Source organism: Fistularia commersonii, chromosome 11 (genome assembly GCF_037954325.1).
Source record: "Fistularia commersonii isolate RoL2024-O1a breed Wild chromosome 11, RoL_Fcom_v1.0, whole genome shotgun sequence".
NCBI classification, from domain to species: Eukaryota; Metazoa; Chordata; class Actinopteri; order Syngnathiformes; family Fistulariidae; genus Fistularia; species Fistularia commersonii.
In genome coordinates this window covers 11,850,053-11,877,629 of record NC_141294.1, presented here as the reverse complement: position 1 = coordinate 11,877,629, position 27,577 = coordinate 11,850,053, and the positions used below count along the sequence as shown (strand labels likewise).

The following is a 27,577-nucleotide window of genomic DNA, read 5'->3' as shown; positions in this document are numbered from 1 at the left end:
ATTTTCAGAAACAATACGACAAAAAGCGGCAACGATCAGAGAAGGTAATTTGATTGGTCTGTTGGAATGTCTTTTCTCTTTCTGCATTCTCATTGGTCGATACTGCAGCAAACCCGCTCTTTCGGAAGTGCGGTCACTGCCTGAATTCCGGAAACATGTGAGTGCCTTAAATTCCATTTTTTTGCCAAGTTGAAAAAAACCCCTTCAGATATATAGGTGTGTTTATTTGAGTTAGTTGTATCCATTAAATGTATAGATATATCACAATGTGTATGAGAACGTAATCCGAATTTTCCGCTCTATATCCGTCATTGTTATTAACTTTTAAGCGAACTCGGGTCTGTGTCAGATGCAGGACTACCGTCAAAACACTCGTTTCAATATTTTAATAAAGTATGCATTCAGAATGAATTTTAAAAATGTGGATTGATGTTATTTTGTTTTATGAAACATGAGAACGTGCGTAACAGAAAGATACCACAACAGGAATGTAATTCCAGGTGCAAAGAGGTGATTTATTTCCATGTCTGTAGGTTTGATGGTGTGGAGGTGGACATCCTGGAGTTCGCCGTTCCTGTGGAGAACAACAAGACACTTTTTGTGTTGGACATCGAGCCACATCACACGGAGAGACATATCTATGTGAGGGTTTCCGCAAAACAATTCCGCTCGACGTTTTCCCCAATAATTATTCAGGCCCAGAGGAGAGTACAAAATGGTATCTCAGAAACAGAGTTTTGAGTTATTCTCGTATGATGCAAGACTATTAGTAAGCTATGTCAGGCTTAAAAGAAGGCATAATAAGGTGGGGGTGACTCAGTAAGCTACATGCATTTAGTAATAGATAATGTTCATGATTAATCATTTCAACAGTTATTTGTGTTTTAATACAGTCTATCCAGTTAGAATTACAGACATACTAGTAAATCATGAACAAAGTTTCAGTGGATCATGACCAAAATGTATGTCTTTAAATGTTGATTTTATATAGCTTACTCCCAAAAATAAACAAGAATGTAAGTTTACAAATTTCTGCTTGTATCTTGGTCAGCTGCAACTGCCCCAGTGACGCGAGAGGCCTTGTCGTTCCCCGACCCCCTTGTCCCACACCTCTCCTTCCTCTCTGTGTTTCTTTCTCATCTATATCCTTTGTTGGATGGATGTAAAAACTCAACAATCACTCACAGTGATATATCCTTTCCATCAGGATGCCTTACACAACGTTTACTCATCTTTCGGGCCACTCTACCTGGTGAAGGTGTGTCCGAATGCCCCGCTGAGTCCCCCAGGCTTCTACGCACTTGTGAAGTTCTATTCCAGCAGTCAGGCCCAAAGAGCCTGGCAACAAACCAATGGACACTCACTGTTCCAGAATCTTCCATTGAAGGTGATTGAACATTACTGTATTTTCAACTGGAATCTGGCTGTTGTCACGTCAGGATGACCCAGCGCTAACAAGGATCTGTGGTTCTTGGCGGAAGCTGCTCAATAACAAACATCCTGGCCTTGCTATCCTTTTGAGAATGGAAGAGTGGCAACATGATGAGATGAGATGAGAACAACTTTATTTATCCCGAAGGAAATTGTGCCAGAGTTTCAAGTAAAAACATAACAGTAATAGATAATAGTAGAAAGGAGGAAGAATAAGAAACACAATGAAATATAATGAAATATAAATTGTCTTAACTGTTAACTGTAACTACAAAGATTTGATTTGACTTGATTCCCTGCGGCTGAGGGAAGATGATGAATGTTTACATACTGATCACATCCAAATTTATACAGTATTTTTTATCTAAACCCTCAAATGACTTTATCAGCTAAAAAAGCAATCTAAAACTTATTTGGATTTGTAAAAATGGCTTGTTATATCTTGAAGGCTGTTTTTATTAAACCTTTGGACATTTGTATTAAAAGGCCTAAAAGGATCATAAGAAAACTTCATTATAACATACTGTTAATTTTAACGGATGAAACATCAAATTCTCACAATCATTACAAAGATTTGCACCATAAGGTCTAAAAATTTGTTCATAGAACTGTTAAATGTCAGCAGCTGAAGAAAATTTGTCCAAGAACCCCTTTGTTATGGGTAAAAGATATCTGCAATTCAGCACAAAATTCCAAAAATTTACTACTAAAGAATGGTATAAAGAGAACCGCAATTTGTAATCTCCCTATGACCCTTTCAAAGTGGCCATACAACTGCAAAACGCTAAACTTAAGTATGTGGAAAAAATATTAAAACATATTTTAAGAAATATTGAAAAAAGAAAAATCGCTTTTAGTTTTTTGCTTTATATATGGATGATTTGTAAAGCTGATGCATATAATGAAGAATTTTTTTCACAAAAACTGAATCGATTTGTCTGTGGGTCAGGTGAGGCTGAGCACAAAACCGACACCTAACTTCCCATCGAACAGTCGAAGTCTGAGCCATGCCCGCTGCCTTGAGCTTGCCAATCACTACCTGGGATTTGATGGATGGACCTCTGAAATCATTATGGTAGGCGGCGCATCACGATCCTCCAATTGTGCGTTAAACAGATAATATCCCTGCAAACCGGCAAGTAAGCATACAAGATGTAGACCAGGGTGGGCAAACTTTTTGGCTCAGGGGCCGCATTGACTTAAAATTTGACAGATGGGCCAGGTCAGCACAAGATACAACACATATAAAAGAAAAAAGCATTTGTTAACAGTACATATCAGACTCGTCTGACGTTTGTCTAAACATTGTCTGACATTTGCTTTGAAAAGAAAACTTGCTTGGTTTTGAAGGCTCTGACATTTGCTTGCATTTCATGCACAAATTGGTTGTTCCCTTGTAGCTTCATGTCCAGCTCATTCATATGTGTCAGTATGTCCACAGAAAAGGCTAAATCACAAAGCCAATCTATGTCATTTAGCTCAGGAAAATTCTCAAGTAGCTCCAAAAATGAAATAATCTCCTGTTTGAGCTCCCACATACATTGATCCAATCATTCAATCATTCACATCAAGTATGAATTCTGTACCAATCTTTGGCGGGCCGATTAAAAAGACCAGCGGGCCAGATGTGGCACGTGGGATGTAGTTTGCCCAACCCTGATGTAGAACCACCACCAGATCAATATGCCTCTTACTTGATGTTGACTACGGCAGACACTCACATGATGCAAAGCTGTCAAACAGACACACAATTGCCATTGTCAGTCACATAATTTTTGTGTTTTCTTATCGTCAACTTGCAGGTTAAATTCTTTTCTCAATCATACACATGCGATCTTTGCTAAAAGTTGTCTTATTAATGCTAGCTTAGGAATTTTCTAATTTATTTTTATATGTGAGTTGAATTTCCATCGGTACAACTTTTTTTTTTTTTTTATACCGAGGTTTGCTAATGATTTATTATGCATTTGACAAGTAATGACAATATCAGGTTTTAAGCAGCTGCCCAACTTCAGTCTGTCTGGGTGGAAATTCAGTGATTTCCCGAGTGGAAAAGAAGGTATGGTAGTGAATGCTTGTATTTATATATAATCCAGTAGGGACTCAAAGATTTGCCTCCTCTTATTTCTTTGAAATGAGTTTTGCCTTTTTTTGGGCCCACTAAAAAGGGGTACAACTACTCTACTCTCATCACCTTCCCTAGATTTTGGGTATGCAAAGGGCAATAGAACAGTAGAATCATGTGGCTCTTCCATCAAACACCTCAAATCGGGTTTATTAGAAGTGTAACATTTTGACTGGTTGTAACCCGCTACAGCTCCTTTTCTGTGTCTTAAGACTGAGTAAAAAAAAATGTTTGTGGGAGGGAAACACATGCTTCTCCTTGGGTATACTTGGAAAGCATTTAACTGTATGCAAATAATGAACATTGGTATTACTGAAATACAACATTCTTATAAAACAAATTCTGACTTCCGACTAGGCCAGCTGCTCACGTTATTTGGTTATCTGGTATCAGTGGAGAACAGATTAAAAAAGGAGAGTTCAGTAACTTCTTAAACACATAGTGTGCTGAATTTCTTAACAGGCTCAATACAGTCAAAAAAGTATGCAAATGAACATTCAAATAAGATTAATGTTGTTGACGTTTATTCATAAGCTATGTTTTGTCTGGACCGGAGCTTTTCCCACCCTGGGCTGGTCAACAGTTGATCACAGGGGCACAAATAGAGACATACAACTATTTACTCTCTCATTCACACGTCCTGGAACGGCCTCAGTTAACCTCCTACATGCTTTTGGACTGTGGGACGAAATAGAGAACCAGGGGAAACCCATGCAGACACAGGGGGAAAAAGTCAGAAAGGGGACTGACGCAGGAAGGCCCCCTGTCAGGATTGAACCAGGGACCTCATTGCTGTGATGTAGAAGTGCTAACCACTGTGCCAACCATCATCATTCTGAATATATTCCAATGGCAAATGCAGGCAGTTTTCAATTAAAATAAATAAAAAAAAAATGTATCTTAGGTCAAATAAGCATTGTTTTTTAATCTGTACCTTGAAATTATCTTATTTGTCACAGAAGAAGAGAAATTCAATACACGTATATTGTGGCCCAGGAATATACAGAAGAATATACAGTCGATAAGATAAACACATCCACCCGACCGAGCATGTCTTCTATGTGCTTTTGAGAGAACACATTGAGGATGTGGTGGTAGTTGTAACCACATTTGCATGTCTGTGCACATGGGCCACAGACTTTGGAGTTTTTGATAGACTTAACTTGGTTCCCCTCCTCACCACACCACGTCAGGTGCGGGTTTCTTCTGTGCAGCAGAAAAATTAGCTGACACAAATGAATTGCTCTAAAATGTATTCGATGGCGACTATCAATGAAAAAAAAAATCTGAATTGCACAATTGCATCATAGAGTTGCTCATCTATTCAGTGGGGTCTCTAACTTGCAAGTTGCCATTAAGATTTTCTTTAATACCTGTTTCCTTGGGTTGTCATAAGGTACAGTAAAAACAGGGTCTTCTTGTTTGCCGTCCTCAGCTCAAGGAACTTTCAAATGATGAAGAGGAGGACAAGAAGGAAGAAGAGGAGACACAGACCCTAAGGATGGGCTGCTTGTTGCAACTGTCATTCCCTCATCATGGAATGGTGACTAGAGGAGCTGCAGTCGTAGAGGAGAGCTTCATTAGAACAGGTTAGGAAGCCAGCAGCTGTGTTGACCAGGTCCACCATCTCCGTTGTGATCTGGATCCTTGAAATGAACCCCTGCTAGTTTATAAGTCATGAGGGTTGCTGTTCAACAGGGACCATATCATCTGGAGATTTTAGCTTTATGTTATCTGTTTTCACTTCTGCTTATTCATTTGTACCTTACATTTCCACTCCCAGTTTTATCTTAAAATGTTGTTAAGAGGCCAACACATTCTTCTTATCCCTTTAGGGGTCACCACAGAGAATCAACCTTCTCCATCTATCCCTATTGTCTGTATCCTGCTTTCTCACACCAGCTAACTTCATATCCTCTTTCACTAAGTCAAAAAGGGGTGTATTTTGCCTTCAGGTCCCGAAATTGTCCTCCAGCAACACTCTCAACTAATGAAGCGGGCGAGAGAAAGAGCTCTTGTTCAGGCCTTCAGCTCCGTCCTGCTCATAGTACTTGGTAATGTTGATATTAGTTACTACTTTTACTACACCAGCTCTTATACTGCTCATATACCATAGGGTGGTATTACTGTTTATACTGCTCAAAGTACAGTGTAGCGTTACAAGTTATGGTTGAACATCATTACATAAGTACAATGCATCTTGTTGGTCTGTTGTAATAATACTCGATTGTTCCTTATGTGTTTTAGGTGATAAAGGTGGTAAAGTAAACATTGCCCTTAGATCAACAAATGACCAACTGTCAGATGATGGCGCCTCTGAGCACATCCAAGTAAGTTGATCTGCCCTTATGTCTTCTTTATACTAGTACTGTTATGTTTTTTTTCTTTTTTTAATTTACCTACTTTCCTTAAATTTTGAGGATGCTATAAATCCCTTGCAGGAAATTGGTAATCCTCTTAATTTGTTCTATCACGGGTGAATCATGAGCAGCGCGCAGTCACCAACCAGTGCCCAGGGAGCTGTTAGGGATTCAGTGTCTGGCTCATAAATACTTTGACAGGCTAAGAGGAGCTCGGAAAAAGGATCATAAACTTTCAGTTCCCAGATGACCACTAATACCACCTTTCTCTCAATGCATTCACTGCGATGACAAGAAGGTAGTTTTTGAACTTTGACTCTAGAGTAGATTTAATATAAGTCCAAATTTTCTGAATGCCTATAATTTTCCCAGCCAGACCGACTATCACATTCTTGCTGTACACAATGAATAGTTTGGGGGGAAGTGCGCGCAACGTCACTAGCCGATTGTTAACCAACATTTTAGTAGTTTTCAGTGACGATTTGATAATTATTATTATTCATTTATTAATTATTATTTTAGCTTGAAATTGCTTAATGTATGCCTGATATGTAACAGGTGAACCATCCGTCTCTGAGTGAAATTGAGGACCTGGGGGAAGAGTGGGACCTGACCATATCCTAATACGCCACTGGTGAACAGGTGAATGACAAAAATCCAGATTCACTTGATTATATAAATACCCCATTTCATAATTTTCTCAAGTTTCTTATGTTCTCTTTACCCGATAGGCGCCATTCCTGTGTGTGTGCTGTACTCACACGGATTCACAGAATTTATTGTGAGATATTGGAATTGAACTTTGAATGTGGTTGAACCATTAGAAAAAGAAAATGAAGTGGTAGAACTATTTTAGTCAGAGATGTTTAATTATGTCACCACACCATTTACCAAGTGCATCACTGAAAACTGTCAGAAACATTAATGGATATAGAATACACAACCATTGAACATCAAGGTGGCAGTAATGCAAAACCATGGATGTCAACCACTGTTAAACAGCACAGAAGAAGAACAGAGAACACTACCAGTTGTGTCCAAGACCTTTGTCATTTATACTTGGGTACTGCACTAGGTTTTATGTTTTTAATAATAACAGATTTACATATGAGAACAGCAAAGAACAGATGGAGAAGACAGCTTTAGATTGTTATCTAAAGAGCCTTTTCATTCATCATTCTAAAGGCTGATTTCAGCTGGTTTGCAGACAACTTGGAGTGAGTTACAGTCAACTTATAGTTGAATTATCAGAGGACAAGAAAGAGAAGTGAAATTTACAGGGGTGTCATGACTGGATGGAACAACAGCTTGCAATTGGATAAATGCTAGAACAGTTCAAATGTCGGAATTCTAAAAATTTTAAGGATTTGTTCAGAATTGCGGATTATGAGATTGATTGTAAGTTGATTAGAAAAAAAGAAGAAATTAGAGAAACATTTTCACAAAGAACAACATTGTGGTTCATTAATTTGCTTTGATTTGACAAGAAAATCAATTCTCAAGAATTTAGCTCTGGTTCAAGTACGAAAAGATGTTCTCGGGTCTTGGAAAGTAAGAAAATGATAAGAGAGCAAGACTGATGTACTCTAGAAGGTGTCACTGGCTTGAATGCTGAGACAGTAAAGTGGACAGGAAGAGGAAACAAGGAACCGAATTTCAAAATACGAACTGCAGCAAAAAAGCAGGAAGATCAGTATGCATGGGAAAAATTAGGTTTTGTGATTTTTTTTTTAAAGCAATACATTTAAATATAGACCATGACATTGAAAGTTATTGTGGAAGGCTCTGGACAGATATTAGGGCGGTGACTGCTTGGGCAGAAAGGGGAAAGATAGGTGTTATAAATCTCAATGGCAAAAATGTGGTAGTAAAGCAAGACTGTGGAGGAGGAAATAGGGGATAGATTTATTTTGTTGTGATGATAAAAATAGAAAGATCATGTCAAGGATGGGCAGCAGAAGACATGAAAATGAGCAGTTACTTATGGAGCACTTAAGAGGAAATTAATTTTGTATGTTTTCAGTCAAAATGATGCTTGTCACACAAGAGGAGATGTTGCTACGGGGAATAAATCAGTGTGACATAGGAGGAGTGTGACATAAAATCATTTTTTCAATATCATTGAGTGTTGAGAAGAGATGCAAGAACTGTTTTTTTTTGGAAAGATCATATAAAAAATAGAAATTACATCAGCTTTATCAAGTGAAACCATGGAGAAACTGCTACTGCTTTTATCAAAGTGTGAGAAAAGGGGAAAAAACCTAGGTTGCTTGAAGACTGTAACAAATATAGCACTAAACAAGCTTAGCTAAGTTGCCAGCAGGCCACAATTATGACATGACATCCCATAACTGCTCACTAATGAAGCACACATATTATAAACACTTGTGTCATGTCATACAATTTAACAAGGTGGAACATTAGCATTTTGGGAATAGCTGGCCCTTGCATGTCATTCAATTGCATTTCCTTTCAACTGAAATAACACGTGTTTTTTATTCCTCTCAGGAAGCCGTTGGAGTTATGTGCATGTGGACTCGTGTGTAAGAGGGGCAGCGTATCGCTGTTGGGAGACCACCTCAGCGCATCTCGGTCCAGGTGACCCAGTGTTTTGGGGCAGATGACGTGTCGTCCCGGATTAGGAAGCTATCTGCGTCTGCGTGCCGCCATGTCTCTTTATCCAAAATCCTCCCTTTGTGCTCTGCCGCTGTCTGCCATGCACGCCGTTGATCAAAGAACCCCACCTTCAGGAAGACAGACAGTGGTTTTATGTGTTTATACAGATTTTGGATCTTTAAAGTTTTATTATTTTGTAAATATATTTTGTCAGTAAGTAAATAAATAGGATTAAATGACGGATGATCATTTTGTTGTGATCATTTTGAGATGAAATGAAGGAAGAAAATGGTCATTAGATGTAGAGTTGTAAAGAGTTGTTAAATAAACAGTCATCAAACGATGGCTGGGTATCCGATCCTTACAGCAGACTTTTGGACAGTGCTTTGCCCAGGCTCAGTGCTCCTCAGTCAGCCAGGCAGCACCAGTCGATTGGCTCAGTCTCTGGGCTCTGTGGGTCATGGGCTGATATGCCTTTCTATCGCTAGCTCTTCTGAAGAAGCCACACTAAACACCAACGGGGTGAACTTTTTATCAGCCAGGACATAGTGATGGCAATGATAACCTAACAAAATTACACTGTGATATTTATGTCATGAGGTGGAGGGGGCGGCTGTGAAACAATATGCTACAGTCAGTTCACCTTCCAGAGCAGCAGGCAGATGATGCTGAATAAAAGGATGCCAGCCAGGACTGAAAGCATCACAATCCACATGGGTGGGCCAGAGTCAAACAGCTGCCCCAGCTCAGGATACACCTCCACCTGTATCTGCAGAAGTAGAACCATGTAATGAACTCTTTCAGAACACCTGAAAATCTCCTTGGTCTTTGTGACCATAGTGCTCAAAGTTAATTTTTTATCATGAAATATGTTCATGTAGACATCATTTTGCTGAATTAAATTGACAATTAAGACTTAAAAAAATGATACAGTATAAGTGTATGGAGAAAGTGCTGAGGAAATTCATTCTTTCATTATCTACCGCTTATCGCGCACAAGAGTTGCGGGGATGCTGGAGCCTCTCCCAGCTGTCATTGACTGAAAGGCGGGGTCACCTTGGACCACAAGGCCACATAGAGACAAACAACCATTTCCTCTCTCATTCACACATTTCCTGGATCAGGATGTGCTGGTCTCCAAGGCCCCCTGTGGGAATTGAACCACGGTCCCTTGCTGTGAGGTGGAAGAATGAACTGTAGAATTACTTTTCCAACAGCAACATCTGATGACTGGTCTGAAGATGACTTAACATACTCAACACTGGGAGAAAATACAATTTGACAGAGTTGTATTTGTATTACTCCCATGAAAGCTGACTGGATGTGCGTTAGCCTCTAAGCAGGGTCTTAGCATTGCATATGCGGTTTAAGGATCGACGATCAGCAGTTTACTAGCCATACAGTTATGATGTGTTTGCAGCTTGTTGTCACCTCTGTGCTGTGTGACTCGACGCTACTTCTGGATGTGTCAGTGTGCAACCTCAGAGTTGCCAGTCCTCGAACCAATACACTCCTTGAATCGCCAAAATCCTGTAACACATAAGGCAATCTTATCGTCAGTGGCTGTAGCCTGCAAACATGCCAGACCTGTGGGAGATGCTGGGTGAATAAAAAACAGGAAGTAGCATCTTAACCTCCAGCATGGTCGAGTTCCACAGTCTTGCTGTGACTGTCAACACTGCAGAGTTATTCATGTTGACCAGCGGACACATGAACCTCACACAAGTTGCACCATGATCACAGTCCTGAAACCACAGATAAATAAGCTCAATTTATTTATTTGTTCTCTATTTATTTGTTTGCATACACATTTTTATGGGTGCAAGAAACCTGATTGTTTGCTTAAATCACTATTAGATCTATTTGTTTTCTTAGGATCTTCTATTTTCCCTTTTCCTTCATTGCAAGGAACAAAATAACAAATAAAATCTTTTTTTCTCCAATTATATATTGAATTGTTCGATAAGTAGACAAGAAATATAATTTTTTTTAAATTATTTCATCTCCCTTGGCTCACTGACAAAAACCCATTAGGTTTAGCATTATGATGAAGAGGTAACCGCCAATGTATTTAAATTCCAAATAATGCTCAATTGATATCACAGAGATGAAATTTAAAGCAGCAAACATGTTTTTACCAGAGTGTAGGACTTCTTTCTGGCAGCTGGCAGGTGACGGACAGGTCTAGTATTTTCTGTTCCCTCCTCCTTTATCGAATCATCTGGACTTGTTCTCCTCTCCTCCTCCTCTTCCTTTGTCTCCTTGAGACTCCTCCTCCTCCCCGTTATCTTCTCTTTTTCTGAGAGCTGAGCCAAGATGAATTTTGGGATAATGAGTCAACAGAGCTGAGACAGAATATATTAAAGTTGTACTTTAAAATACATGTTCAAGCCTCCATAAAAAATTGGAATTATGAAGGATATACATTTAAAAAGGTCAGATCAGTGGAGCGGAGACACATTTATTTAATTCAAATGCTTGTGGAATGCTTGCAAATACAGCACGTCACCTTTTGAATACATTTGAATATACTATACGTGGAATGAAACAAATAGTCTACGAATGAAAACAAATCTTTAAAAAGTCCATACTTCAGCAGACATTGTGATGTACAGTACATCAGTCATGCAAAGTACACAAATGAACCTTGAAACGTCTGTATATTTCCACATTGCTGAGTTGAAAAGTAAAAGATTTCATGGTATGAAAAAAAGTTAATGCACTTTATTCTCAAAGTATGTACTTTTGTTGTATTCTAGTCTTAAATATGAAGGGATTTTACCCTGGTTACCTCAAGGTGAAGGGGGTTGATGATGTTGCCAGGTGGATGACAGCGAGGCTCTGAGGTACCCGTCACATGGATGGCCGTTGGGTACAGGAGCCACTTTCCACTCGATGTCTCCCACGGCCAATCAAACTCCACCCCCAGGTTAACATTGTGATCTTTTGGCCTACCACTTATGTGTACCTGTAAAATTGTCCGGGGAAGTGCATCAGCATGTCTTTTAACCATCCGATATCGTGCAACACTTTTGGACCAACCTGCAGGGTGAAGAGAAGCAGGATGCCTACATCCTCTGTTGTCTTAATAGCAGACTCTCCAACCACCTGACCACTAAAGGGAGCTGGGCCTGGTGAAGTGACCCTGTCAGGGGTTGTCATGGTGATGTTGTCATGGTGATGTAGCAGTGAAAGTCGGTGTCAAACATGGTACACAATGACTGCACTTACAGAGTGAGAGACGGCTGGAGAGAAAACTTCACCAAGATGGAGACGGAGACTGGAGGCAAATCTGATTGTTCGCTGAGCCTGAAGACTCACAGACAACGGTTATTGATCCTATGGTACGATCATTATTTACATAACTCATTTTAATTAGTATTAATATAGGCAATGTATTGATATTTTTCATAGCTGAATAATCAGCTTAGATGTCAGATAATTTAATGTCTTTGGAATCATTTTACTTGTTATCTTAACATCATTATTACTGTTATTAATATTATAATTATTATTAGATGTGTTGCTTTTCAAACATCAAACGTTCTATTCATTAATTGCGTCTGAATTCGGGGTCTGAACATGCTATTGCTAGCGGGACATGGCAGTCCCAATTTAAGAAAAATGCCTCAAAATACAGGAATATCTTATATCTCAAAGTATATCCTGAGAGTGCACAGAGACTGAACGACTGACAGCTTCATAGTTAAATGCTTCCAGCCGCTTCCCTTGCCAAAAATACATTTTCTTCCAGATCTATGTGATTTTTACATCTGAGTACTCTTTGCAAAACTGTGCAAAAGATTAATTTAGTATTGTATTTTTGAAGCTGATTTCTGACAAGATTTCCTATACTCCTAATTTTATTAATGGCAGCAGATTTCTGTCCAAACAGATAGCCAGGGTTAGGGTTATTTTCCTAAATTTATGATGATGTCATAATAAACTCAATTCTTCCAAGAATCTATAAAATCACCATATTACATGTTTTCACAATATTAACTCACTTCATCTGATTATAATTTTCATAGTCACATTGTTTGACTTTTTGCAATATTATGCTGTTTTTTTCTGGTAAAACCATTCTTAAAACTTTATTTTTTTTTGTATTTAACCGTTTTTGTCGACCAAATGCTCTATAATAGATTTTAACAAAGCTTTTCTGTCTCAAGCAATTTGAAAATTTATGTTAGGCAAGAAAGAAGGCATTTAATTTATGAAGGTACCTTTTATTGACATTAATCAACTTTATTTGATTTGATCTGTGTGTTGCCTCTAAAGCTGACCTACTTGGGTATGGATTGAGGCGAGGGTCAGCTATTGTTAACCAAATGAAGTCAAACATCTTTTTGGAGGTTTAATTGGTGGGACTAGTTTACTAAGAGGTGGTCCAGAGCTGCTCCAAGAGTCACGTACTGCTGCAGTGCTGTCAGAGACTCTTTGAAGCAAGTCTAAACTGGCAGAATAAAATGAATAATTTGTGTTTTAAGCCAGCACAGAGATCAATTTATTTATGGTCAGATTATGAGGTGATTCATTTATTTTTATTTCCATGTGATTATTATCATTTTCTAGTATTTGTCACTCCTGTTAGAAGAAATGAGGGTGCATTATCTTCTGAAAAGGAACTGATTATAATCAATTTCTTCCACCCATATTTTTTTACTTGATGAATCTGTTCTGATTCATGAATTTTCAAGTATAAAACATATTTTTGAGACTAAATTACGAAATAAAGTTACTGACTAGGTTATTTTTTACAGCAGATTTTGGAATTAATTTTTTTTAGAAAGATTACATATATATGGTATATTTGATAAAAATTTCATAAGGAAGTCACACTGACATTTTATGTTTCTATAGTATTTTTGGCTTTCAATTGCTTGTTGCAGCAACAGCACAGGTTGTAAGATTATTCTATTTGTATGTTTGTGTGTGTGTGTGTGTGTGTGTGTGTGTGTGTGTGTGTGTGTGTGTGTGTGTGTGTGTGTGTGTGTCTGTTCCTACGTGGACAACTGCAACACAGATTTAATCTCTCTGGTGTCCAGACTCATATCAGATGGCTGGAAGATGATCAAGACTTGAAGCTGCAAGAGACAGTTGATCAGCAGGGTAACTACTAGACACTATATTGTACAGTCTGTAATACATTCTACTTGTGGTACTAAAGTGGTGATCAAGTATTTCCTTACCTGCTGGTTGCTTCTGAAAGGATTCCCGAGCTCACACAATAGGACATCCTTGTCAACGGAACATTCGACTGCTGTGACGATACCCTGAAATCACCAGGGAAATCAAGTGAAAGATTAAAAATCATTGGTCTATACTTGAGAAAGGTCCAGTCTAGATCCCTTCATTGCAACACGTCAGGTCAGGTTTTTCAGCAAATTAATTGAAATTTGAGTCATCTTAATTAGCAAGTCAAATACGGGTCCTGAGAAATAGCTTTACCTTTGCTCGAACCCCTGAGTAAATCAATGATGATGGGATGCTGACATTCAGCACTGTGTTGTGAGCATCTTCTGCCAGTCGTCCGTGTGATGGTGTGTTCATGACATTTACCTCAAGCAACAACCGACTGATGCTGCTGTTGTAGAGTAAGATTTGACTGTCATTTTGCCTGGCAACAAGATGGCAGCAAGTATTAGCTGAAAGGACCAGGATGATAGCAAAGTTGACAAGGCATCAAACTTATGATGGCTGTGGCATCACTGAGGTGAGGAAGCATCTGAAATAGTCCGTCAGACACCTTTAATCAAGTTCTTGAGGGAATTCACTTCACATCTAAGATGTTCTAAAGTTTTTAAGGTAGAAAGTCCATAAGAAAATGTTTTAAAGGCTCTTTAGGGCAAGATCAAGTCAAGACTTATATGAAGTCCCTGTCACATCACACAAAATCTAAGTCGAGTCTCTGCTCCTTACAAGGAAATTCATTTCAAGTGCAAAGACCTTTGAAAATCACAAAAGTCAAGCATCAAAGTGCTTTGTTTAAGGCAGGGGTCAGGAACCTATGGCTCGCGAGCCATACATTGCGCTTCTGGTGATGCCATATGGCTCCCAGACAATTTTGAGTTGAAAAAGAAAAAAATCAGTTTGGAACTGATTTTAAAATACTTGTGATAAACCATTGGCTTCCGAGCAAGTCTGGGTCATTGTAAAGGCGAAGAAATTAATTTCATCAAATAGCCAACTACTTTATCCGCATCAACCCTCGTAACGGAAAAGATTGCGACAAAGAAAAAAAAGACAATGATTACCGTGCATTCCAGGCTGCGTGGACAGAGGAATTTGCATTTGGATCTGCGGTATGTCTAATATGCTATGATAAAATTGCATAGATGAAACGGTCAAATACAAAGCAGCACTTCGAGCGAATCCATGCAGCACCAGAGGTCGTATTAAAAGTAAGACGTATTTCATTTTTTGTGCGTTAAAAATACTATATGGCTCTCGATGAAATATATCAAGAAATATTTGGCTTTTGTGGCTCTCCCAGTCAAAAAGGTTCCCAACCCCCTGGTTTCAGATCTACTCGAAAGGCCTTTGGTCAGGCGCATCGCTTCAATTAAGTTTTGACTCTTTAATCCTTAAATATCTTATCTCAACTCATCTATCTTTTGGTGGCAGGAGGGAACGCTACTTTTGGTTGCTATAACTCGCCCCCATCCCCAACTTTGACCACTTGTCAAGTATTTGTCTTCGCTTAGTTGAGCATGACTTAGTTAAGACAACATTTGTACAGGTCGGGTTCTCGGAGGGGGCAGAGCTGGCCTGATTTCTCTGTTTTGTACCACAGGTGTAGGTTCTGGGGACTGGGAAAAGTGTCCTATTTGGCCATTAGCCTTGCATGGGGCATCTTCCATATGTCAGCTGATATGACAGTCCTTTTGATAACAGCCTCGCAGTTTTCCATCCGCCTTGCTGCTTGACCCAAAGCTGCAATCTTGAATCATTAATTCTCCTCCATTTTCCCTACTTGGAAGATCAGAGTACTTTATTTTCAGTTTTTTTCCCTTTCCTTCTCCGATGCCTTGCGCTATATTCTTAATACCCTCCCTCCAAATCAAGTCCACAGTCCTTTGGTGTAGAACTCACTAAGGCTTTAATTCAGAGACATGTCAGGTCCATGAAGGGGTGAACATTGTAAGAACTCCAGCACAAGACTCAATCCCACAAGTAGCTAGTAGCAATCTGGGTCCATAATCAGTAGCCAGGTGGTTTAAAAGACATTTGTCCTTTGCTGGTTTTATACAATTTAGGGTCATGCAAAGGAAGATTCAATCACATTTATGGTTTTGCAGCTTCCTGAGACCAAACTGCATTACCAAGTAATTTTCAGGTTTCAGACTATACCAAAACAATACAATTTTTTCTATAGTACATTCCCTGAGTCCTGAGTCAACAAGAAAATTAAAGTAATTTGACCAAATTTTTCCATCCAATGTCATTTACATTAAACGGCTTTAAGTGTTGAGCTCACCTGATGAAGGGTCTCTGGTTCTCATCCATGAACTGGGCCATCATCCGCAGGTTACTATGGCAAAGGTTATCAGAACCACATGCCTTCCGAATGTGGATCTGATGGAGAGACATATCAGAGATGAAACACAGGGGTTCTGCAGGTAAACTTGGTCTGAAAAAGTTTTTCTCTTGAATTCAGATTTGGATTGGTTTTGACACTTATTCTGTTTTGGAGTACTCTTATGGCCTTTCTTATATTTGTGTCTCTATTAATCCCAGCACTTACTAGCAATTTATGATTCATTAAGTGAAATCTAACTTGTAATGTTGTGGTTCTGGGGCAAATTCTATCACTTAATTGGAGTAAGTTGGTGTTTGTTTCTGGTTGCGATGGCCCTGACCTGGGTTCGGGTTAGTTCCCAGTTTCTGGTTTCAAATGGATTCTTGTCTGACCTGTCTTCTGATGGGTCGTGGTGTCTTGGTCAGCACAGGTCTAAGATCCTGAATTATCTTCTTCTTCCCAGGGTTCTTCTGGCTCAGCGAAGTATTGAGCTGGAACACCAGAGGCTCCACTTTGTCATGGATCGGATTCTGTTTACCGCACAGAACAATTCACACACTGTCAGATTTTCCTTAACAAAGTGGCTGCAATTGGTAAAGATATCTAGACCACGGCCAGATCATATTATCTATCAACACTGTCTCACATTAGTTATATACACTGCTCAAAAAAATAAAGGGAACACTTAAAAAACACATCCTAGATCTAAATGAATGAAATATTCTTATGAAATACTTTGCTCTTTACACAGTTGAATGTGCTGACAACAAAATCACACAAATATGATCAATGGAAATCAATTGTATCAACCCATGGAGGTCTGATTAGGAATCACACTCAAAATTAAAGTGTAAAAACAAACTCCAGGCTGATCCAACTTTGATGTAATGTCCTTAAAACAAGTCAAAATGAATCTGTGTTGCTTCCTGAGTGGACACTGATTTCACAGAAGTGTGATTGACTTGGAGTTACATTGTGTTGTTCAAGTGTTCCCTTTATTTTTTTGAGCAGTATAGTTACATTATGTTACTGTTAATTAAAAAAAACTCTTGAACGAAGTGAAAAAAGTAAAACGTTTAAATAAATGGCTGGAGCAATGGAAAAAGAAGGTAGGAATAGAAAAAAAAAGGTAATTTGATCAGACAAGAAGGTTTAAGAGGATCTGAGGGTAACTGAAACTAGATAAGGAGGGAGAGTGCAAACTAAATCGGTAAAACAGAAAGAAGTTGGTGAATAAAATGATGTCGTGGCCCAGCTGACTTATTCTGAACAGGTTAAATACATTGTGGCAGGAAAGCTGATCACACAGGGGTGAAACCAATCAACGGTATGAAAATAAATCCTGAAATGAAAGAAAAATATTAAATGCCAAAAAACGAATAACGCGAAACTCAAAAAGGAGAATCCAAAACTAGACCATTCAACAAGCTCATGCAACTTCATATAAAGGTCCACAAATGTGTGTGTATACAGATACATAGCCCTCCCTCACCTGCAGGCCAACTTGCAACAACTCACAATGATTCCTCCCAATGGTCAGGTGGTCGGAGATGATGCTTTCTCCGTTGTTTTGGATACGCAGTCGGGACTTGAGACGTGTGACATCAGCAGTCAAAGTGAAGTAGATGGCTTCAAACACATTGAACAAATACAAACAAATTTCTGTATCTTTTTTGAGTATTTGAGTGAAATGGACATAAGACAGGTTCCTCAATTTTTATGTATTTGTTGTGTTGATGGTGTGGGATTATGGTGTATGCGCTAGTGTCCTGTTTCCACTGTGTGTGTGCATGTGTGAGTGTGCCATTAGAACAATGTCACCTTGACTTTGAATGCTGATAGTAACACCCTCCCATTCAACTCCTTTGTTTTCAAATACATTATTTCTTTGCTAGTTTTTAACGTACAGATGAGAAAATTAATGACCGTATGTAAAATTTACAATCAGTCCTTTGACGTGAGATAAAATAAAACCTAGGATGTCATTCCAGCAGAGAGTGACCGGCCAGAGGCAAAAATCACACACAGCCAAAATGATAGCGCTAGAAAACAAAAACATGCAAACAGAGCTGTGAGTGTATTACTCAGACATAATAATAATATCAATTTTTCAGTCTGATTTATTACACACAGATACACATACACGCGCACACGGACGTGCACGTAGACACACAGCAGACAGGAGACATGAATATCAGGACACTCAAGGACAGGGTACAATGTCAATCGATGTTAATGTGAATGTGTGTGTGCGCGTGCGTGCGTGTGCATATGCGTATTTGAGTGTGAGCGTGCATTTGTCTAAAGTGTTGATTAACTGCTGTATTTAATCGACTTTTCAATCAATCAGTTTAGCATATTGTCTGAGAGTTTGCACTGACACACAAACACACATTGGAAGGTGGGAAGGGAAATGAATGTCAGCAGGACATACAATGAATTGCAAGGCATTCCTGTAAAATATATGTTAAGACGGGGACTTTGTTTCATTGTTTCCACTCACTGACGTTATCTTTGTCACTCATCTTCCCGCTACTGTACATAAAGGAGAAGCACATCTCCACCTGTATGCTGACACACACACACACACACACACACACACACATGACATACACAGTGAGTTTGCTAGTCTGTTGCCATGTTAGCAGTTGTGAGCTTTCAAATCTCACCAGAATTCACAGTCATTTGGGTCCACAACATCTGGAGACACTAGGAGGGTTTGGTTAAGTAGGATGACTGAACGGGACCTACACAACATATCAGGAAATCAATAAACCAATCATGGTATCAATCTGTCACTCATGATGGGTCAGCAGTAAATGTTTTATCAAGTGATTTCTCCTTGATATTCACTTACTCTCTTTTTTTTCATCATTCTGTTTGTTAATCTTCAGAAAAAAATTACAAATAATTAAAGATAAACAACAGGGCTTATTGTTGTATATAAAAAAAAAATGTGAACAATTTGATACTGTTTTTTCATCCAGATAATCCAAGGCCCATCTAAATTTCTCATTGGGATATAGCAATTCATGGGAGGACTTGACAGTGTTGCCAAACCCTGATATTAGTGTGAATGTCATATGATTAGCATTACTCCTATTTCTGATGTTTTTTTTTGTTTGTTTACTTGAAAAAATTGTGAACACACTGATAGAGATTCATGATTGTATTGGTCAGTTTTTAAAGACATAGCTGTTTGGTATCAGTAAATGATTCAACAGAACATTCCATGTTTAAAAGAGGTCATTATAAGAACAACCTGTACAAATGTTGCAATTATAATGATAAATAACATTTTAATAATAAAATGATATATTGCTAAATACATCATTTTATTATTATAATGTTAAAAATGATGTATATTAGCTTTCTCATTGCAATAACAGTACGATCTTAACAGAATGTTTACTATTGATTTAATTAATTATTTCCAACTAACTTCCACTATTATTAGCTGGAAGTGCAACAAGTGAATAAAGCAGGTACAGATTTTGGAAAATGATAGTCATGCATCTGAAACGTTGCATTCAACCTACAGTCATGGGACCAATGTGAGTTGTAAGGAAGCAGCATGTTGAAGAACATGGGACTGCATGTATTTCAGTCAACAGTGGACAACAGTAATTCTCACCCATCATGCCAATACTGTGTGCCAAGTGTAAAACTGAACTTTTTAGTCACAGGCCAGGTGGTACTTCCTTTAAAAGTGGGTATAGTAAGTCTGCATTTGCAATATGTTTGTATTAATTGTATAAAAATGATCAGAACTTAGAACTACCTAAGCAACGCAACGGTGTCATCCAGTGAGCCCACCAGCAGGTCGGGGTGTCCATTTCCATCAACATCTAAACCTGCGGCCAGAGAAAAGCCGAAGGTCTTGAACTCTGGAGAGACACTGATTCCCTGGATCACCTGCGGGAAGTGAATGTGCGGCGCCACAGGTAAGCAAAGATTGTCACATCATTCAAAAAAATCTTCCACAGGAGTATCACCTGACTCGGCTCCACTGAAATGCCACTTGCCCCACCCATCCAGATCATTACTCTTCCTTTTCCCTGGAATGGAGCTCCAACCGCAAAGTCTACAAGATGTACACATGCAAAAACAGGCCACACACACAGACCATTGTAACATGAAATGTTTGTGTAATCATTGCTGCCTTGCTAAGTCATCATCACCTTGGAAACCATCACGGTCTAGGTCACCAGCAGCGATGACAGCCATCCCAAATGCAGATCCAGCTGGACCTCTCAAGACCACACTGGGCCGGGACTCGAACTTGCCCCCCAAATTCATGTACACGTACACAGCCCCGCCCTCTTGCTTCTGGCGGTGGAAGTAGAACGGAGCACCTACCAGCAGGTCACACCATCTGCAGGATGCCAAAGAACTTTAGATGACTCTATTCTGTATTTAGGGTTTAACGTTTGATTTAGTGATTATATTATGTTGGTTACCCATCACTATCAAGGTCAGCAGCTGCCACAGCATTACCAAAGTAGGATCCCATCTGTTCACCACGCAGTGTTTGCTGAATCAGCAGCCGATTGCCCCGTTTGATGGCCAGCAGGACAGAGCCGCGAGCGTCCTGTTTGGTGTCCTTGGGAGCCCCTGGGAAATCAGAGATCAATAACATCAGACTGTTAGTCCATTAGTCAGTCTGTCAATTAGCTGATTGGATCATTGATATGGTACCTGTGATAATTGTTTCTTCATCCTGGGACAGGAGACGACGAGCCTGGGTAACTGAGTATCCTGAAGAGAATTGTTTATTTCACTCATGTAATATCTTATTGTATATATGAATATATGTCTTGTAAGCACAACAAATGAAACCTATATATGTATATATATCATATAACAATTATAGCTGTTATCAAAACCATCACAACTATTGTTTCTGGTAGTAGTGGGTGGTACTTGGGATGATTGATTAGCATTTTTTGATAGCCGTTTTGTCTTAATATTGATAGAAATGTTGTAAGGGTGTGTCTTACCAATGTAGATGTTTCTCTGCTGCACGTTTGTGAACGATATCCTACGTGTGTCAAACTGGTCATCTGGGTTCATCCAAGACACATGCACATTTCCTGTAACGAAGAGATGAAACACCAACACACAGTCCTAAGTCCTGAGACTCAAAGAGTAGAATCCTACAGCATGTGAGATCAAATAGCACAGTGAAATTTTAATTATAATGTTTGTCTAGACTTTTCTCAATGTTAATGTGGCATTCATGTCTTCTTCTTCTTCTTTCGGCTTTTCCCTTCAGGGGTTGCCACAGCGAATCAACTTTCTCCATCTAACCCTATTCTCTGTATCCTCCTCTCTCACACCAACTACCTTCATATCCTCTCTCACTACGTCCATAAATCTTCTCTTTGGTCTTCCTCGAGACCTCTTGCCTGGCAGCTCCAATTCCAGCATCCGTCAACCAATATATTCTCTATCCCTCCTCTGTACATGACCGAACCATCTCAGTCTGGCTTCTCTGACCTTCTCTCCAAAACATCTGCTGTTCCTCTGATAGACTCATTACTGATCCTATCCATCCTGGTCACTTCCAAAGAGAACGTCAACATCTTCATCTCTGCAACCTCTAGTTCTGCCTCCTGTCTTTTCGTCATTGCAACAGTTTCTAGGCCATACAGCATTGCTGGTCTCGCCACTGTCTTGTACACCTTTCCATTTATTCTGGCCAATAGTCTTCTATCACATAGTACCCCTGACACTTTTCTCCACTCACTCCAACCTGCTTGGACCCGTCTCTTCACCTCTTTTCCACACTCTCTGTTGTTCTGGACTGTTGACCCTAGGTACCTGAAATCCTCTAGCTTCTTGATCTCCACTCCCTGTAGCCTCACCGGTCCCCCCAAGTACCTCTCATTCACACATATATATTCTGTGATGCTCCGACTAACTTTCATAACTTTCATTCCTCTCCTTTCCAGAGCATACCTCCACCTCTAGATTTTCCTCTACCTGTTTCTGCTCTCACTACATATCACAATGTCATCTGCAAACATCATGGTCCATGGAGATTTTTGTCTAACCTCATCTGTCAGCCTGTCCATCACCATTGCAAACAAGAAGGGGCTCAGAGCTGTTCCCTGATGGCACATCCCACCTCCACCTTGAACTTCTCTGTTACCCCTACAGCACCCTGTACCACTGTCTCACAGCTAGAATACATGTCCTGCACCAGTCTAACATACTTCTCTGCCACTCCAGACTTCTTCATACAATACCAGAGCTCTTCTCTTGGCACCCTGTCATATGCTTTTTCTAAGTCTAGAAAAACACAATGCAGCTCCCTCTGGCCTTCTCTGTACTACTCTATGAGCATTCTCAAAGCAAATACTGCATCTGTAGTGCTCTTTCTAGGCATACTGCTGTTATGTCCAGTTTCCACTTCTCTTTTCCCATAACTTCATTGTATGGCTCATCAACATTATCCCTCTATAGTTACTGAAAATCTGCACATCCACCACTGCCTCTTCAAGACACTTCCAAACCTTATATACTTCTGCACTTCCTCATTACACCACCAAGTCTCCTTATCTACTTTCCTTCCAGGTGACACACCAAGTACTCTTCTACCTGTCTCCCTGATAACACTAGCTGTTGTTGTCCAATCATCTGGAAGCTCACCCTGTCCACCCAGACCCTTTCCCCACTCTTCCCTGAAAACCGTACAACGCTCCTCCCTTTTCAGCTTCCACCACTTTGTCCTCTGCGCTGTCTTTGTCCTCTTCATCTTCCTTGTCACCAGAGTCATAACCACCATCCTATGCTGTCTGGCTACACTCTCACCTACAACTTCTTTGCAGTCACTGATCTCTTTCAGGTTACCTTGTCTATACAAGATGTAGTCTACCTGCATGCTCCTACCTCCGCTTTTATAAGTTACCCTATGTTCCTGTTTTTTCTGGAAAAAGGTGTTCACTACAGCCATTTCCATCCTTTTTGCAAAATCTACCACCATCTGTCCCTCTGTGTTCCTACCCCATATACCAAATCTGCCCATCACTTCTTCATCCACTCTATTGCCTTCACTAACATGTCTATTGAAGTCTGCACCAATTACCACTCTCTCATTTCTGGGAATATTCTGTACACTTCATCTAACTCATTCCAGCACTTCTTCTCTATAAATTCACATCCCACCTGCGGGGCATAGCCACCAACAACATTGAGCATCACAACTTCAATTTCTAGTGTCAGAGTCATAAGTCTATCTGACATTCTTTTCACCTCTAGAACGTTCCTAACAAACTCCTCCTTCAAGATAACTCCTACTCCATTTCTCTTCCTGTCAGTACCATAATAGTACAACTTAAAGTCTGCTCCTAAGCTTCTAGCCTTTCCACCTGGTCTCCTGGACACACAGTATATCCACCTTCCTTCTCTGTTTCATGTCGACCAACTCTCTACCTTTTCCTGTCATAGTCTCGATATTCAAAGTCCCTACTCTCAGTCCCAGGCTCTTTCCTTTCCTCCTCTCTCTCTGCTTCCGAACACGCACTCCTCCTCTTCCTCTTGTTCTTATTCTTCGACCCACAGTAGCCCAATTATCCTGTAGGTCATCAGTACCAATGGCGGTCCTTGTTAACCCGGTCCTCGACCGATCCAGTATGATATGGCTATGGTTGACTCGCAAGTTTGGTTTTGGCAAAAGTTTTACGCCAAGTGCCCTTCCTGACGCAACCCTCTGCATTTATCCGGGCTTGGGATCGGCTTAAGGAGACACTGCTCCGTGCCCCCCCCAAGGCAGGCTTGGGGAGACACGGGCCAGTGTTGCTCTGAGGCTGGTTAGTATGACATTCATGTATAGGGTGTAATTTATTTCAAGTCAAAGGGAAAAAGCCCCAGTCAGTTTCTTCACACATCTGTTGAAGTGACTGCAACCTTGCCACTCGTAGCTCCCTGGTGATCCCACTATGACCTCGGTTTGAGTGATGGCCGCTGACATCCCCATGTTACACATAACCTCTCCGCTGACATCACCCAGGTGGCTGCAGAAACAAGAGACAGACAAGAACCAGGGCCTGACATGGTTTACCTGACCCAGTTATGTGACTTGATCATATCAACCCACCTACAGGTCTGTTCTGGGTTCTGCCAGTGAAAGGCAGAGTCGTCATATTGGAGATTGTTACCGCGAAGATAACAGCGTCCGATCATGTGCTTGAGTTTGAATGCCCCATACAACTTCACGAAGCGATGCCCGCATGCCTATAGAGGTAGCATGACATCGAGCACATTTGTTATGTTGTTACATTACTCGTTTTGTTAGCCGTGATGTGTAATAATGCTTGGATTAAAAGCTTTGATCATCCCAAAGAATTATTTGTTTTCATAAACACCTGAAGGAAGCATTGTAATGGAGTATTGAAGCTACACCTTTGAGCTAATCATCTAATAGGAACACAGACTTACCAGCACCCGCCCCCCTGGAGGACCCTGACTTGCAATGGAAACGCCAAGCCACATATCTTCAACCAGGTCCTCGGGTTTCAGATCTTGAAGGAAAAGAGAGGCGTCTATTTGTGTGTGTGTGTTTGTGTGTCTGTTTGTGTTGAGGGGGAGCTTATGTGTACATTCCTGCTTTGTTTCACAATTTCATTAAACAAGCATCAGCGGTTGCTATTATAGTTTTCAGTCAGTTGGGACACAACAGTTATGGCAACAAGTCAATGTGTGCGTATATATGTATGTTTGTGTGTGTGAGTATGTGTGTGAGTGTGTGCATGTGACATCTCTGAGTGATGGTGGGCCCGTAATGCAACAGAGTAGATAGAATCAGAGGGCTGTCAGCTGCTAATGCTAATAGCAACAGTGATAGGATCTTCCCTCTGTCTTAAGCTGATTGACTCAAACATTAAGGTAGGGCTTCTGTGAAACTTCAATAAAAACTGAAAAGAATATACATCTTTTTAGTTTGTCTCCTACATTTGGCAGACAATGAACATAAACCTTTGTTTTGACATGACATTCAGACCTCCCACACAACATCCTTGTAAGCTCTGTCACCTGGATCAACTAGTGCAATTCTCCCACAGTCTAATTGGCTGGCAGTGATAGGGCAGCTGAATACGCCTCCAGTTCGATTGGCTGGAACTTGAGGTTCTGACCTTGCCCTGGGGGCTCCGACCAATAGCCTGTCAGATATCAGGGGACAAAACCATATTTAAGACAACCTCAAATTTGAATTCCCAAACCTCCATTTTTAGGACTCTTACAATTTTTTAGGGGATACAGCCATTTTCAATAAATTAACAATAAACAAATGAGTGTTAAAGGTAAATTAACACATGCACCACTCCATATTCATTACGCTTGATGACTGAAGGCAAATATTTCCCCAAGACATGAAACCACTTTCACGACATTCATCCAAGTCAATGCGTTTCCAACAGATGGGAGGTTTCAACGTTTTCAGTGAAGTACCAGGAATACTCAACAATATTAACATTAGAGGGAAAACATTTTAAAAGGGTCTCTGGTTTAAAAATCAGGTTATTGGATTGGATAGAAAAAAAACGATTCATGATTTGAAGAATCACATCGTCAGCAAACATTGTGAAACAAATGTCAGTCATGGGGATTTGTGACTTGGAGTAAAAGTGGGTTATGGATGACTTATTGATTGTTATCGATTGGTTATTGATTATTGATTGATGAGTCGATGATTTTATTTCACTTTATTTTTTTCTGCTATTAGTTTTGCTCCTGGGGAATTACAGGGAGGGTGCTTTGGTGAGACAGATTGGAGACACTATGTATAAAATCTGAAGGTATCATTTCAGTCAATCCACTTCAAGGCCATAAAGAGAGTTGGTGTCACCAAACAGATGGTGACCCCTGTATGACCTCTGTGCGAAATAACAACCTGCACGCTCACTGGGATACACAGACAACTTAACATAATTCACCAGGAATGACGGTAAGCTTGGTGTTCTGATTTTGTGGTTGGTTTAAATGTTTGTTTTTTGGGGGGTTGGGGGGGGGGGGGGTCAGCTATGTAAATCCATCCAAGATACATTGTATTATAATGGAAATTGATTTCCCTTAAATCCACCTTAAATCATATCAAATATTTTAGGGATTTTTTTTTACCCCCTTAAGATTGCTTGAGCGTCATCAAGCCTAGGCTTCAGTTCTTAGATCCTTTTTAACCCACCTGCTGTGGGTTTTGAGGTGATTTGTCGGGATCATCTTAAGACCCACTGTCAGCTTTTACTGGAATAGAGTGCGTTTAGGTTCTTCTGTTCACATCTGGATCACATGAAACACATTGACAAGGTGCAATGCACACACATACAAACATACACAGATTTTGGTCTTGTTTTAACATTGTGGGGACATTTTTGACACAATATTACAGGTTTATCTGCATTTGTTTTGGTGTGAGCATGTGTGTACTCACAAATGCATGCCCGTCCTCAAGTCTTTGTGTATTGCGACTGACAATCCAAACAAACTTCCGTCTTCACCCCTCTTAAGCAGTGGGAATGATGTGTCCACGTTAAAAGCTGTGCATACACTTGCACACATACTCAGCAGCAGACGTACACCTGATGCCATGGAGACACACCTGTAAACAAAATTCAAGGGGACGGTAGGAAGCAGCCGTTTACCGTCAGACTCTAGCCCTATGATTTAAGAGAGCCATTGTGTGATAGACTATCTACAATAACTTTTGACTCTGTGATGCCACCTGACCTACAAACTGATCCCAAAACCTAGATTGACACTGAATCTGAACTGTGTGACGTCAACACCATCTGGTCGCATTGTATTTAAAAATAGGATTTAAAAAGTTGCCTGCTTAGTATCCAATGGACAGACTATATAATGCATTCAAATTGAATGAAAATTTTCCTAAAAAGTGAATAATCAATAATTTTGATTTGCCTCCTATTCGCAGGCAACCAACTGGTGAATTGGCACCAAATTCTCTCAAACTTAAATTTGCAATGAATTACCCACACATGACAGAAACAATTGTATAGTATTGTAGGAATAGTTAATTTGAAGAGAGGATATTCAGACCTTATTGTCTTGGGGTAATGAAGCTTGTTCTTCTGTGAAGTTCACGCTGGCTGGTTCCACTGAGGCTGTCAGAATGGTTTCTGAGACCCCGAGTTTCTGAACCACCTCGTCTCTCCGCCTGCTTCATTCTTATTCTGCCTGTGAAGACGCCAAATGAAATCATGTCTGTGTGTGTGTGTGTGTGTGTGTGTGTGTGTGTGTGTGTGTGTGTGTGTGTGTGTGTGTGTGTTAACCCGCCCTCTCACTCTCTCACACACACACGCGCGTGCACACGCACAAACAGACAGGCACACACACTTTAATGGATGCAGGACATTTCGCCTGTGTGAGGGCACCTTCATAGTCTCTACACACCACTGTGTTTTCCTTGTGTTTGGACACGTGTTTGTGTGCGTACATTTTTTTGTTTGTTTTTGTTTGTCATAACGAAGCGATACCTTTCAACATGTTTTTGGTCATGTGCTC

The 27,577-nt window shown here is 40.0% G+C and overlaps 2 protein-coding genes across 2 annotated transcripts; one reads left to right on the top strand and one right to left on the bottom strand.

Annotated features, from left to right (window-relative positions):
- The first annotated feature begins 128 nt into the window (after positions 1–128).
- rdm1 (RAD52 motif containing 1) lies at positions 129–8,766 on the top strand. Its single transcript, XM_086154937.1, has 9 exons — positions 129–157; positions 534–642; positions 1,208–1,387; positions 2,381–2,506; positions 4,992–5,145; positions 5,512–5,610; positions 5,804–5,886; positions 6,475–6,558; positions 8,425–8,766. Coding segments are annotated over exons 1-8 (819 nt in total). The 5' UTR covers positions 129–155; the 3' UTR covers positions 6,541–6,558; positions 8,425–8,766.
- A 91-nt stretch (positions 8,767–8,857) lies between these two features.
- Positions 8,858–26,644, bottom strand: LOC147229476 (integrin alpha-3-like). Its single transcript, XM_086154936.1, has 27 exons — positions 26,487–26,644; positions 25,091–25,218; positions 24,497–24,579; positions 24,156–24,292; positions 23,966–24,072; positions 21,055–21,147; positions 20,753–20,812; positions 20,515–20,668; positions 20,236–20,429; positions 20,050–20,138; positions 19,836–19,969; positions 18,724–18,801; positions 18,558–18,625; positions 17,547–17,683; positions 16,447–16,584; positions 16,013–16,110; positions 13,984–14,152; positions 13,725–13,808; positions 13,540–13,619; positions 11,764–11,841; positions 11,575–11,677; positions 11,324–11,500; positions 10,671–10,838; positions 10,167–10,277; positions 9,964–10,062; positions 9,176–9,301; positions 8,858–9,039 (listed from the first exon to the last, which is right to left on the bottom strand). Exons 1-27 carry the CDS (start codon positions 26,642–26,644, stop codon positions 8,929–8,931), a joined length of 3,162 nt encoding a protein of 1,053 aa, XP_086011062.1. The 3' UTR covers positions 8,858–8,928.
- Between the last annotated feature and the right edge of the window lie 933 nt (positions 26,645–27,577).

What these genes read in the sequence shown, in the direction of transcription:
- rdm1 (XM_086154937.1), top strand. An exon ending in ACACGGAGAGACATATCTAT is followed by an intron (nt 643 to 1,207) that starts GTGAGGGTTTCC and finishes CCTTTCCATCAG; the next exon opens with GATGCCTTACACAACGTTTA. An exon ending in CGTCCTGCTCATAGTACTTG is followed by an intron (nt 5,611 to 5,803) that starts GTAATGTTGATA and finishes TATGTGTTTTAG; the next exon opens with GTGATAAAGGTGGTAAAGTA.
- LOC147229476 (XM_086154936.1), bottom strand. Translation starts at nt 26,644, where the DNA reads ATGGCATCAGGTGTACGTCTGCTGCTGAGTATGTGTGCAAGTGTATGC. An exon ending in TCTGTGTTGCAGTTGTCCAC is followed by an intron (nt 11,842 to 13,539) that starts GTAGGAACAGAC and finishes GTGAGTCTTCAG; the next exon opens with GCTCAGCGAACAATCAGATT. An exon ending in GAAAGAAGTCCTACACTCTG is followed by an intron (nt 10,278 to 10,670) that starts GTAAAAACATGT and finishes CTGTGGTTTCAG; the next exon opens with GACTGTGATCATGGTGCAAC.